The sequence below is a fragment of the Colobus angolensis genome, unplaced genomic scaffold (genome assembly GCF_000951035.1).
Source record: "Colobus angolensis palliatus isolate OR3802 unplaced genomic scaffold, Cang.pa_1.0 Scaffold112, whole genome shotgun sequence".
Classification (NCBI taxonomy): Eukaryota; Metazoa; Chordata; class Mammalia; order Primates; family Cercopithecidae; genus Colobus; species Colobus angolensis.
In genome coordinates this window covers 2,363,618-2,377,399 of record NW_012112253.1, presented here as the reverse complement: position 1 = coordinate 2,377,399, position 13,782 = coordinate 2,363,618, and the positions used below count along the sequence as shown (strand labels likewise).

Sequence of the window (13,782 nt, the reverse complement as noted above, 5' to 3'; positions counted from 1 at the left end):
GAGAAGCATTCTAAAAAAACGTGGTTGTCAGTTGCAAAGGATGGTGCTTAAAAGTTCAACTGTGTGGTTTCAGGTAAGGAACTTGGTGTTTGGGAATGTGTATTTGGTTGAAGTAAAAGGCTAGCAGAGTAGGGGAAATTTGGAAAGATATTGTCCTTAAAGTTGGATACGTCAGTAGAGCAGGTTTTTGCCTTGCTGCCTCCTTGCATCTCAGCAATATGTAGACCTAAAGGAGGTAGAAGTACTGGGAGCCGTTGGCAGTATTGTCGTAGTGAGGCAGCTGAAATTTGGAAAAGATTTGGCAGTGCACAGATTTGATAGGTATTGTGGGTGTATGTCTGAAATGCTTTAAGACAGCACTAGGGAATATTAATACGAAAAATACATTTCAGGTGTTTTTAAAACTGTGAAATGTTTCATCTTTACTTAAAAAACAGAGTCCATACAAAAACATCTCACATTAACCTTCCAGAAATGCCTAGTGCAAAGTTAAGTTGGTTTTAAAAGTTAAACAGAAAATTATAGTTGTTCACCAATCAGTAAATTCCATTTTTCTAAGTGTTATTGATGAGTCTGGACATATATAAAATGTAAAAAGATGATTTGTATTTTCTTCCCAAAGATGAGTTGATAATTTTTAGATTTCACCTCAGCATGACCATTTCTCTCTCCGTTGGATGTTCATCATCAGTAGAAACATAGTGTAAATGTGTCCTCAAGATTGCTTGGGCCACTGGGATGTTTTGCTTTAAATGTCTCTTTTGGGTAGCTCAGACTAAGCTGGGAAGGAAGCTCCCTGTTTTTATTAATGACAGTTCATGGGAATAAGACAAGGAAAAGCTTGATTTCATTATTTTTTATTCTTTTTTTATTTCCTCCTTTTCATTCTCTTTAAAAAATATGATTTAGCCTTGGTGGAAGATTGATACTAAATGCCTGATAGATTAGAGAGAACTTAATGAAAGTCAGTTTTAGTCGTCAGTTCCAAAAAGTCTCTGACTCTTATTAAAGTTTGCAAAATCCTCTTTGGGTGAATTATCCCTTTTTAATCTTTGTTCTTAAAAAATATTTTATCTCACTTATTCCTTGCCTCTACCTCAGGATAGTTTCTGGCTCTTAAAATGATTGAATTTGTGTTTCCTTTTAGTATCAAAAATATAAAAAAAAACTTTCATTTTCAGATGATGTTAGATTTTTATTCAGTGTCTATCAATCAGATAACAGAATTTTCAACATGAAGTACTTTTAAGTAACTGAAATTATTTGGTAACAAAGAGAAATATTTTAAGAAGCCTAGTTTAAGGAAGTCTGGTTTTTTACTCATGTGTGTGATTTTCTCTTATGTTCCAGATTTGAACTTTCTGTCTCCAATCTCGTTACCCAGAAGTCTCCTGGAGCTGCTGCATTGCCCTCTGGGGCACTGTCATCGGTGTAGTGAGCCTATGTTTACCATCGTCTACCCCAAGCTCTTTCCCTTGAGAGAGACACCAATGGCAGGGCTGCACCAGTGGTAATCATGCCTAAGTGGGCACCAGGGTTTACACCCAGGCAAGGGGTGCCGGGTGGGGAGGTGAGAGGCTGTGCATGAAAGCATGAAGGCAGCAATTTTAAAGGGGCATAACATGCTTCCTGAGGAACAGCTAAATGAAATGATGCTCACTTTGAACATCAGAAGAAAACTGGACTTGCCTTTATTGGTTAATTTTTTGGTCATGTGCTGGACAGTTTTATTGTATATATTATTAAGAGGAACTCATTCTTCGTGAGAATGTTTTCCTGCTATTTCCCTATTCACAGTATCCTTTAGGCAATAAGGGATGCAAGAAAAAAAGTGTGTTGTATAACAGGATGCGCCCAGCTCTTTTACTTAGTTGGTGTTGCTAACTAAAAATGTATGATTGAGTTCTCTGTGTGTGTGTGTGTGAGAGAGAGTGTGCATGCACACACACACACATTTCTGTTTTGAATTTCTAACCCTTCCAAGTGGCATTCTCATGCCCAATAGTGCTACTTTCAAAAAAGAATAGTGGGTCGGGTGTGGTGGCTCACGCCTGTAATCCCAGCACTTTGGGAGGCCGAGGCGGGCAGGTCATGAGGTCAAGAGATGGAGACCATCCTGGCTAATACGGTGAAACCCTGTCTCTACTAAAAATATAAAAAATAGCCAGGCATGGTAACGGGCGCCTGTAGTCCCAGCTACTCGGGAGGCTGAGACAGGAGAATGGCATGAACTCAGGAGGCGGAGCTTGCAGTGAGCTGAGATCACACCACTGCACTCCAGCCTGGGTGACAGAGTGAGACTCCATCTCAAAAAAAAAAAACAAGAAATAGCAGTTAAAGATAGGCCATCAAATGAAAAATTCCCCATATCTACAACCTTAGTTTATGGGCTTCCTAAATTTAGGAAACTAAATTTACACTTTTTCTAACTTTGAATTTGTTTAAGTTAAAAAAAGTACTATAGTACCTCATTTATCACCATCAAATATATTTCATGTGAGTAAATTTTCCACATAACTGAAGCCATTATCCCTCTTTCAATGCCAAAAAGCATTTTGCTTGTAATCATGTTAATAGAAACCTTTCCAAGATTTTCTTTCCCTCCTTCGTTTCTTAATCCATGCAAGATAGGCAATATAGGGCAGTGTTCAGAGCATGGACTTTGCACCCAACAAGCTTGGCTCTTCTGTTGTGAGAATGTGGGCAGGCTGTGGGACTTCTCAAAATGGGGATACAACAGCCTGCGTGGCAGGGCCACGTGAGGCTTGGCAGATGAGAAAGGCACACACCTGGCACTTAAGAGGTATTCAACAAATGGTAGTTCCCATTTCCATAGCTCTACCCACTCCATCCCAAAACTGTGTTTATCTTTTTCTTGCTCTGGATAATCTTGTTTTGCTGTATTTCATTTCCTATTTCAATCTTCTGTAATTTTAATGTTTCATGCTTGCAGGAGCCCTGCTCCAAATCTTTCTAATTTGCTACTTCTAAGGTGATCAGATAACCAGATTTGGTGGAATTGCATTTAAATTAGAATAAAAATAATTGAATCGAGTGCTAAGTGTATTACTACATGAATAAAATTAACAAATAAAATAGACACGTTTATGAGAAGCTTATAGTGGTGAAGTGCACAGGCCCTGATTCCAACTCCACAGGCCACCTCAGGCAATTTACTGACCATCCCTGAGCTTAGTCTTTTCATCAATAGAATGGGAATAATAATAATATCTATTTAATAAGGTCATTGTGAGAATTAAATGTGATCATCCCTGTGAAGAGCCCAGGATGGTGTCTGGCAAGTAATAAAAAGCAAATGTTAACTATTATTATCTATTTTTGTAGTTCAGAGACTTTTATTTCTTATTTTTGCTGTGTTTTTAGCAAATGATCTTTATATTAGCAAGATATCATCGCCGGAAAATCTTAACTAATTCATTAAACTATAGTTCAAACCCTTATGCATTGTTACTATACAATTTCCTATAGAAGACATTTCCTTACTGAAAATATGAAAATGTAAACAAAATGATAGGGTCAGGATGCTCAGTAGCCAATCAAATTCTGAATACCTGTTTTTAAAATTAAACTTGTTAAATCATGGCAATTCATTTATGAAAATAAAGTAGATCCTTCAAATGAAATCACTTTTATGTTATCTTTATATAAAATTTGGGGAATTTAGGCAGTACTTGCATTTTCCATTTACTATTTAATTTCCCTGCTACAACTTAGAAATATAGCGTGACTAATCTATTGCTTCAGGACATAAATATGATATTAATTTCATAAAATGAGTATATCAAGTACATAGAACTAAGGCAATGTCCTTTTCTTGCATAAAGCCAGAGTGCCTCTGTTTATAGCAGAGATGTAATGCCAAGATACAAACATGGCTTTCTGTGGGAAGTTAATGGTAGGGTCTGAAATTGAGAGTTTGTGGCTTTCATTCAGCCCACCAGGCTGTGCTCCTTCCCATGTTGCCATGGAGATTGTATTAAAAGCATCGGCTTCAGTTTCTACCATAGTCTTAAAAGTACTTTCTTTTGTAATTGAAAACCAAACACTTGAATCTCCAGTAGCTTTGTGCTGAAAATATTTTTTAACATCATAAACTCTAAAAGATCTAAGTTTTCTAATATATTCAGTTGTTTGCATTGCTTGTCATAAAATATATTATATCAGCCAATATCTAAATTAATGTGAACATCTGGCATTATTTCAAAAAGGAACATATTGAATATTCTTCTAAAATACCAAATTCAGTGGAAGTGTTAGTTTCAACCTAAATTTAATACAGAGTGAAGTAAAAAGAAATGACAATATTTTGCATAAACAATAAATACCCAAACTTTCAAATATATATAGCAAAGAAGAATAGCTAGCAAATTCATGACTTTTGATCCTGTAGGCATAGCAAATTTTCATTTTCAAAACTTATTGTTCATTTATTAAAATGGAGAACTTCAACACAGAAGATTATTTCTTAGTAAAATAACATATTTCTCTTTTCCCAAGCATGTATGGATTTCACAAGTTCTGTATTTCCCAGTAGGAAACCAGGCTACCCAAAGTTTTTCAGGGGCATTGGATTAGTTTGCCAGGGATGCTGCAACAAAGTGCTACAAACTGGGTAGCTTAAACAACAGAAATTTATTTTATCTCAGTTTTGGAGGCTGGAAGTCCAAGATCAAGGTGTCAGCAGGGTTGGTTCCTTCTGAGGCTGTGAGGGAGGGATCTGTTCCAGGTCCCCATCACTTGTAGATGACAGTCTTCTCCCTTCATCTCTTCACATCATTTTCCCTTTATGAATGTCTGTCTCTGTATGCAAATTTTCTCTTTTTATAAGGACACCATTCATACTGGATTAGGGCCTAGCCTAATGACCTCATCTATTATATGTGCAAGGATATTGTTCCCAAATGAGGTCTCTATATTAGTCAGCACAGGCTGCCATAACAAAATGATAGGGTGGCTTAAACAGCAGAAATTATTTTCCCATAGTTCTGGACAAAAGAAGTCTGAAATCAAGGGATCAGCATGGTTGGGTTCTAATGAGGGCTCTCTTCCTAGCTTGCAGGCAACCAGCTTCTCATCGTCTCCTTACATGGCAGAGAATGTCTCTTCTTATAAGGGCACAAATCCTGTCATGAGGATCCCACCTCATGACCTCATTTAAACCAATTATCTCCCAAAGACATCCTCTCCAAATGCCCTCACACTGGGGGTTTGGGCTTCAACATATGAATTTAGGAAGGAAACAGTCCAATCCATAGTAGTCACATGATGAGGTACTAGGGGTTAGGACTAAAACACAGGAATTTTGGGGGCTATACAGTTCAACCCGTAACAGCTGGCACTCTTTCCCCACTGAGATAAGAAAAAAAAATGTTTTCTCCTGCTCTTACATAGTCTCTCAATACTGAATATAATACAGAATGCTTCACCTCTTGTCACCAAAATTTGTGGGAAGTTCTCCCCACCAGCAACCAGCCAGTTCTCCAGTAGATACTAGCTAGGTGTCCTGTAAGTCCATCAGTTTCTGGACACTATCTTACTAGAGATAGCATTAGATCCCGCAGGTTAAGGGCTCAGTCCTACAAGACTGCCTCCACTTAAGATGCTAGTTGCAAGTTGTAGATTGTCACCTGTACTTCTGACCAACCAGCTGTAAAATCAGGGCTCCCAATACCTCCTTCTCATGTTCAGTTAATTTGTTAGAGTGGCTCACAGAGCTCATGGAAACATGTAACTGTTTTATCTGTTTTATTCTGCTATCACAGAGTACTTGAGATCAGGTAATATATAAAGAAAAGAGGTTTATTTGGCTCATGCTTTGGAGCCTGGGAAGTCTAAGATGGAGTGGCCATGTCTGGTGAGGGCTGTCTTGCTGCATCATAACATGTCAGAAAGGCAGCAGGCACAAGAGACAAAGAAAATCAGACCAAACTCATCCTTTTCATCAGGAACCCCCTCCCATGATAACTAACCCACTCCTGTGATAACGGCACTCATGAGGGCAGAGCTCTCATGGCCTAATCACCTCTTAAAGGCCTCCAGTATTGTCAAAGACCTTCCAATATTTTCATATTGGCAATTAAATGTCAACATAAACTTTGGAGGGGACATTTAAACCATAGCATTTGAGTTTACTGATTTATTATAAAAGATACAGGTGAACAGCCAGATAGAAGAGACATATAAGGCAAGGCATGTGGGAATAAATATGGAGCTTCCATGCTCCATGCCTTCTCTGGGCATGCCATCTTCCAGCTATCCCAGAGTTCTCCAAACCCAGTCCTTTGGGCTTTTATGGAGGCTTCATTACATAGGCATGATTAATTAAACCATTGATTATAGGTGATTGGCACAACTTTCAGCCCTCCGCCCCTCCCCAGAGGTCAGGGATGGGGCTAAAAGTCCCAACCCTCTAATTATGTCTTGGTCTTTCCAGTGACCAGCACACATCCTGAAGCTACCTAGGGATTCCCCAGCCACCAGTTGTCTCATTAGCATAGGAATGACACTCTAATCACTTAGGAGATTCCAGAGTTTTAGGAGCCATATGTCAGGAAACAGGGTCTAAGACTAAATATATATTTCACAATACCACATCCCCCAAAATTCATATCCTGACATGCAAAATAAATTCACCCCATCCCATTCCCAGAAAGTCCTAAGTCTATTTCAGCATCAACCCTTAAGTTCAAAATCTCATCTTAAATATCTAAATCAGGTATGAGTCAGGATATAATTCATCCTGGGGCAAAACTCCTTTCCAGCTATGAACCTATGAAACCAGATGACAATTTATCTGCTTCTAGCATGTAATGGTGGGACAGGAATACAATAGACATTCCTATTCCACAAGGGAGAATGTTAGAAGGGAAAAAAAGGGTCACAGGTCTCAAGTCTAAAATCTAGAAGGTGAAATTCCATTAGATTTTAAGGCTTAAGAATACTCCTCTTTGGTTCCATGTTCTGTTCTCTGGGCCCAGTGGGGTGACAATCATACTCCCTTAGTCCTGGATGAACCAAAGAGGTTGCCCTGCCCCTGGAATTGAGAAGGTTGCCCTACTCTTGGACTCTTTCTTCTCTTTAAGGATAACATAGGTTTGCATGTAGGTAGTTCTTTTGGCCATCCTGCCTAAAATACCAGAAGTCTGACAGCATTTCTTCATCTCATCCCATCTCTGTCCTGTTCATACAAGCTAGCAGTATTTTTGCTGAAATAGTTGGTGATCCACAAGTCACATACCTGATCTGTTTGCAAACCATTGTCCAGTCACACTGTTGATGTTCTCTTTCATGTTTTACAATATGAGTAGACTTTGAGAATTTTCTAAATCTTCAGGTTCTGGTTCCTTGTGCTTAATAATAATGTGCTCTCAATTTATTTCTCTCCTCTTGTATTTTACTCACATCTATAAGCAGCAAGAAGAAACCAAGCAGTGTCTTCAACACTTTGCTTAGAAATCTCCTCAGCCAAATATCCAAATTATCATTTACAAATTCTGCTTTCCATCCAACAGAACACAGTTCACTCAAGTCCTTTGCTACTTTATAATGAGGATCACCTTTCTTCCAGTTTCCAATAATACATTTCTCATTTGCAGTCTGAGACCTCACCAGAAGCATCTCTAACATTTGTATTTCTAGCAACATTCTGTTCCTGACAATGTATTTTCTTTTTTTTTTTTTTTTTTTTTGAGACAGGGTCTTGCTCTGTCGCCCGGGCTGGAGTGCAGTGGCCAGATCTCAGCTCACTGCAAGCTCCACCTCCCGGGTTTACGCCATTCTCCTGCCTCAGCCTCCCGAGTAGCTGGGACTACAGGCGCCCACCACCTCGCCCGGCTAGTTTTTTGTATTTTTTAGTAGAGACGGGGTTTCACCGTGTTGGCCAGGATGGTCTCGATCTCCTGACCTCGTGATCCGCCCATCTCGGCCTCCCAAAGTGCTGGGATTACAGGCTTGAGCCACCGCGCCCGGCCCGACAATGTATTTTCTAAGACAATAGAAACTTTCTCTATAGCGCCTTCCTTTCTTTTGTGAGCCCTCACCAGATTCTTCTTTATTTCTCCCAATAATCTCTTTTCTATCCCACACCTAAAAACTCTTCCAGCCTCTATTCATTGCCCCATGTCAAAGCCACTTCTACATTTGTAGGTATTTGTCACAGCAGCATCCCACTTCCTGATAGCAAAATCTCTCACATTGAAAGAGAGAGAATGACTGATTTTAAGAAATTGGCTCATACAATTGCAAAGGCTGGCAAGTTCAGAACTTTGGGGCAGACTGGCAGTCTGGACATTGAGGTAAGAGTTGAAGTTGCAGTATTGAGTCTGAAATCTGCAGGGCACCAGGCTGGAAACTTAGGCAGGGATTCTTTATTGCAGTCTTAAGGAGAATACCTTCTACTTTTTTGCTCTTAAGTCCTTCAACTAATTGGATAAGGCCCACCCACACTATGGAGGGTAATCTGCTCAACTCAGAGTGTACTGATTTAAGTGTTAATCATATCTTTAAAAAATACCTTTACAGCAACAGCTAGACTAGTATTTGACCAAACAAATGGGCTCCATAGCCTAACCAAGTTGACACATAAAATTAACTATCACAGTTAATCAAAAGGTCTTACTTTAATCACCAGGGTATTTTGCGACAGGAACTGTAGATAGGCCAGTATCACAATGGTTCTTCCCATATTGCTGGTTAAGCTTTAGCCAAAACAGGTAGTACAGAGTGCATTCAGGCTTTATTGCTGTGTTGTCTCTGCTTTTGTGTAATAAGCCATGGGTGCAATGGAAGAACCAATAGTCCTAGGGATAAAGAGATCTAGTTTGGAAGTTGAGCTAGAGCTATATTACTTTTCTTAGTACTGTAAGATATTTACTGTCGTTAGGTTGAATCATACAAGTCATATGCATTTCCATGTGGTCCAACCTGTGATATCCCTTTTACAGGGGAAACAGGTACAGGAAGATTACAAACTGGGCCAAGGTGTCATAGCAGAGCTGGGATTTGAACCCCAGCAGTCTGACTCCAAATCTGTGTTTTAGCCACTGTGCTGTTCAATTAGCTACTAAGTGGACCAGCATATTAGCGTAGAGAAATCTTGAAATACATAAACTTGTAAATAATGAGTTTAAATATACTTTCAACTCATAAATAAACTCGTAAATACAAAATTAAATATTCTCTAACATTCTGAACAAGATACTTTTGAAATACATGTGTATGTGTATGTATGTACCCACACACGTGTGTATGTGTGTACGGGTTGGGTGTTTGCACTAAAAAGTCCAGAAGGATGGAGTTCTAACTTTGTACTATGAGTATCTTGGGAAGGGGGGAATGTGGAGTTATGAGGTAGTCAGGTGTAAGGGGAACTTTCATTTTCAACTCTATATACTTGGGATATAATTTTACAAATCTACAAAACAATATTTGAAAAAAATTCTTTCTAGAGGTACTGAAAAAGCCCTTTCTCTAAAACTGTATACACATTAAAAAAGAAAAGGAAAGATTGTTATGGCAATTTTTTTTTGTTCAATTAAAAATGTTTTTAAGCAAGTTGCATAGAAGATTGCATAGTGTGATCCAGTCTTTGTCAAGCAATTATAGGTGTGAATATATGTGTATATCTATGTGCACATATATAGTAAATACATGCACATACACATATATTGAAATAATTGTATATATATAGAAAAAGTCTTGGGAAGGACTCATACACCAAAGTAACAGTGGTTTCCTTTAAGTAGTGTTAAATTTTTGTAACAAACTGGTATTACTTTAGAAATTAAAAATAGTTTTAATTATTAAAATATTAGTATGCCAGGCGCCTGTAATCCCAGCTACTGGGAGGCTGAGGCAGGAGAACTGCTTGAACCCGGGAGGCAGAGGTTGCAGTGAGCTGAGATCGTGCCACTGCACTCCAGCCTGGGTGACAGAGCAAGAGTCTGTCTCAAAAACAAAAACAAAACATTAGTATGCCAATGGCTTCTTGTAAAAAAATTTTCAAATTACTTCCAAGTAACTCAAAAGACTCATCCTCTTGTTTATTAATTTATCCAGTCGGTCAGCAAACACAGTTCGAGCACCTGCTGCCAGCCGGGCGCTGTGGTAGGTGAGGACGCCATGGGCTTCAGTCAGGCCACTTTCAAGCTCAGATTTGCATAGCTTGGTTCTTGCAGGAATTCTTGGTCGTCTGGGCCAGAGTGATTCTATGAGAGTACCACGTATCTGAGGGATTGCTGTGCCTTGAGATACAGACCTGTTTGTTAGAGGGCCTGCAAAACTGACTTGGTCTTACAGTTTCCCCCTTTGTCTTTCAGAAGAACTAATACTCCCTTCTCCCACTCACTAGTAGTTTATTTTTAAAATAAGCTCTTTTACATAATTCTTATCTGGTTTCATCACTTATGAAATGTTTCACGTTTCCTTATCCTTGCTTTTTGTGGCTATTGCTTCTTTGAAGCCAAGTAATATCAATCATACCAACATTATTTGCACACTCATTTTGGGAATTTTTTTTTTCCTTTTGGCAGAAGCCTATTCATTGGCACCCTCTTAAGGTGACTTATGAAATTTCCCACAAGTGAAATAGTCTTCAAAAATTTAAGTAAATTGTTCTTAACTGTTTCTTCCTCCTTGTAACATTCAAAAATTTTATTTGTTGACCATCTGTCATGGGCCATGCTCTGCAGTAGGTACTGAAAATTCTGCTTTGACCCCACCACCTGATTCTTTTCTCATACATGTCTCATTCCTAATGTCTAGGGCAAGGACACAATCAAGAAAGAAGTCTGCTTGACATTTCTGTTTCTGTTTCTGCACACAGAATCTTCCCATGAGAGACAGTCACTATGAACATAAATGCAACAAGCAGATACAATATGTTATTAGATGATTCTTGAGTAAGTTAATATGTACACAAGCTCAGGATTTTAACTTTGTCTTATAAATATTTTTTTTCTTTTGGCTTGACTTTCTGTATGACTCAAATATATGCTTTATGTTTTTAATCAGGAAACATATTTGCAGAAGAAATCCCACATTTCTTATGATTTTTGTGGGCTCCAATATGTGCCAACAGCATTGTGATTCGTTCTTTTAAGGAATAGTGGTATTTCTGTATTTTAAAACCAAGCTGAAATGCTCTTTCTTCTGCCTTGCCTGTAAATATGCTCAGAAATTCTAAAGAAACAAATGTCATGTCTGATGTTCTTCGTAGAATTTATCAGCATCTTTTTCTTAACTGTAGAGCTTATTGCTCAGCTCAAAGTGTTTCCCCAGACCTCTGATGTCTCTGGTGCCACAGTTGTGGATTTTAAAGGACTTAACTAACATGAAACCATTCTTAAGGCAGCAGATTTGTTGGTGTACTTGTAATAACTCAGATTATTAATACAACAAACAGATACAATATGTTATTAGATGAGCCTCCTAAAAGCAAATAAGTACACAGCCTTGGGATTTATTTGTTGCACAAATATGACACCTCCAGGTTACTCACTCCACCCCCATGAGCTTCATAAGGAGTTAATGATGATCCAAAGGACATTATCCTTTAATGAGTATAAATCCCGTATCTTCATGGAATTGAATGGTTTTGCTTGGGAGCTGTTTTAGTCCGTTCTCATGCTGCTATGAAGAAATACTCAAGACTGGGTAATTTATAAAGGAAAGAGGTTTAATTGACTCACACTTCCACATGGCTGAGGAGGCCTCAGGAAACTTACAATCATGGCTCAAGGGGAAGCAAATATGGCCTTCTTCACGTGGCAGCAGGAGAGAGAATTGCTGAGCAAAGAGGGAAAGGACACTTATAAAACCATCAGATCTCATGAAAACTCACTCACTGTCATGCAAACAGGAGCATGGGGGTAACCGCCCCCACCCATAATTTAATTACCTCCCACTGGGTCCTTCCCATGACACATGGGGATTATGGGAATTACAATTCAAGATGATATTTGGGTGGGTACGCAGCTAACCCGTATGAGGAGCTTTATTTTTAAAAACTAAATGGCTGTGGTATGAAATGTATCCCTGGTATGAATGATTTGCATTTAACATAATTATCTTTTGATCTCTGTGTTAAGTTTCATCAACTAATCCCCCAAAATACACTTTTTGTGTCTGTGGTTCTTTTCAATTTGATTTATTCAAATGTATACATCCTGGTATAGCATAAAAATTATTGGAACTAGGTTTCTAACCAACTTCATTTAAAAAAATTATTTAAAAAATTTTTTCATTTCTAATTTTTGTCAGTACATAGTAGATATATTTATTTATGGGGTACATGAGATGTTTGATACAGTCATGCAATACATAATAATCACATCATGAAAATCACATTCCCTCAAGCATTTATTCTTTGTATTACTAACAATGCAATTATACAATTTTAGTTACTTTAAAATGCACAATTGAATTACTGACTGTAGTCACGCTGTTGTGCTATCAAATAGTAGGTCTTATTCATTCTTTCTCATTATTTTTGTACTCATTAACCATTACCCAACCAACTTTAATTTTTTAAAATTAGAGGTAATGCAAAAGTATCTAATAACTCAAAATTTACATAATTTCTTGAGTTAAGAAAAAAAATTCAAAAGTGATGCTTGCCTTTTTGCTTTCCTAAAGATGTCATTTGAAAACAAGTCTTCTGTTTTGATGAAGTTAAATTAATCCATTTCAATTTTATAGTAATGCTTTTTGTGTTCTAAGAAATCTTTACCTCCCCCAAGGTCGTGAAGCCTATATAATTACATGTTAATATAATTATATTATAATTCTCTATTCCATTCACTTGATCTATGTCTATCTCTTAGTCAATAGCAAACTGTCTTAATTACTATAGTTAGATTATGGTAGGCCTTAATATCAGGTTGAGTGATACTTCCACTTCACTTTTCCCTTTCAGGATTGTTTTAGCCATTCTAGGCCCTACACTTTTCCACTGAATTTTACAATAAATTTACCTTTGTCTCCAAAAAGCCTTGTTGAGATTTTCATAAGAATTGCTTTAATTTTATAGATTAATTTGGAGACAGTTGACATATATACTATGTTGAGTCTTCTAATGCATGAACATGATGTGTTTTTCCATTTATTTAGGTCTTTTACTTCTTTCATCAGCATCTTATAATTTTCAGCATACATACCATTAAATGTTTTCCTAAGTTTATATCAAAATATTTCACTTTTTTGTGTGCTTATCCATGATACTGTGTTTTAAAATTTCAATTTCCATATGTTCATTGTTAGCATATGGGAGTGTTATTCATTTTCATATTTCGATTGTATATGTGGCAGGCTTGCCAAACTGGCATTTTAGTTCTAGGAGTATTTTTTGTAGATGCCTTGGGATTTTCTGCATAGAAAATCATGTCATGCTGTCTGCTAAGGAGTAGTTTTATTTCTTCCCTTCCAATCTGTATGCCTTTATTTCTTTTTCTTGCCTTATTGCAGCAGTTAGAACTTCGAGTACTGTGCTGACTAAGGTTGTGAAAATAGACATCCTTGCCTTGTTGTCTTGTTCCCAATCTTTTTTTTTTTTTTTTTTTTTTCAGATGCCTTGGGATTTTCTGCATAGAAAATCATGTCATGCTGTCTGCTAAGGAGTAGTTTTGTTTCTTCCCTTCCAATCTGTATGCCTTTATTTCTTTTTCTTGCCTTATTGCAGCAGTTAGAACTTCGAGTACTGTGCTGACTAAGGTTGTAAAAATAGACATCCTTGCCTTGTTGTCTTGTTCCCAATCTTTTTTTTTT

The 13,782-nt window shown here is 37.7% G+C and overlaps 1 protein-coding gene across 4 annotated transcripts in view; it reads left to right on the top strand.

Annotated features, from left to right (window-relative positions):
- The window catches only part of LRRC28 (leucine rich repeat containing 28), a 128,917-nt gene that overhangs the window by 109,666 nt on the left and 5,469 nt on the right, over positions 1–13,782 (top strand). For 3 of the 4 annotated variants that reach the window (XM_011957716.1, XM_011957743.1, XM_011957725.1), the window contains one exon: positions 1,351–1,510. The exons of the other annotated variant lie outside the window; for it this stretch is intronic. In XM_011957716.1, the coding sequence (XP_011813106.1) occupies positions 1,351–1,510 (160 nt within the window). The remainder of the gene's footprint in view (positions 1–1,350; positions 1,511–13,782) is intronic. 4 annotated transcript variants of the gene reach the window in all.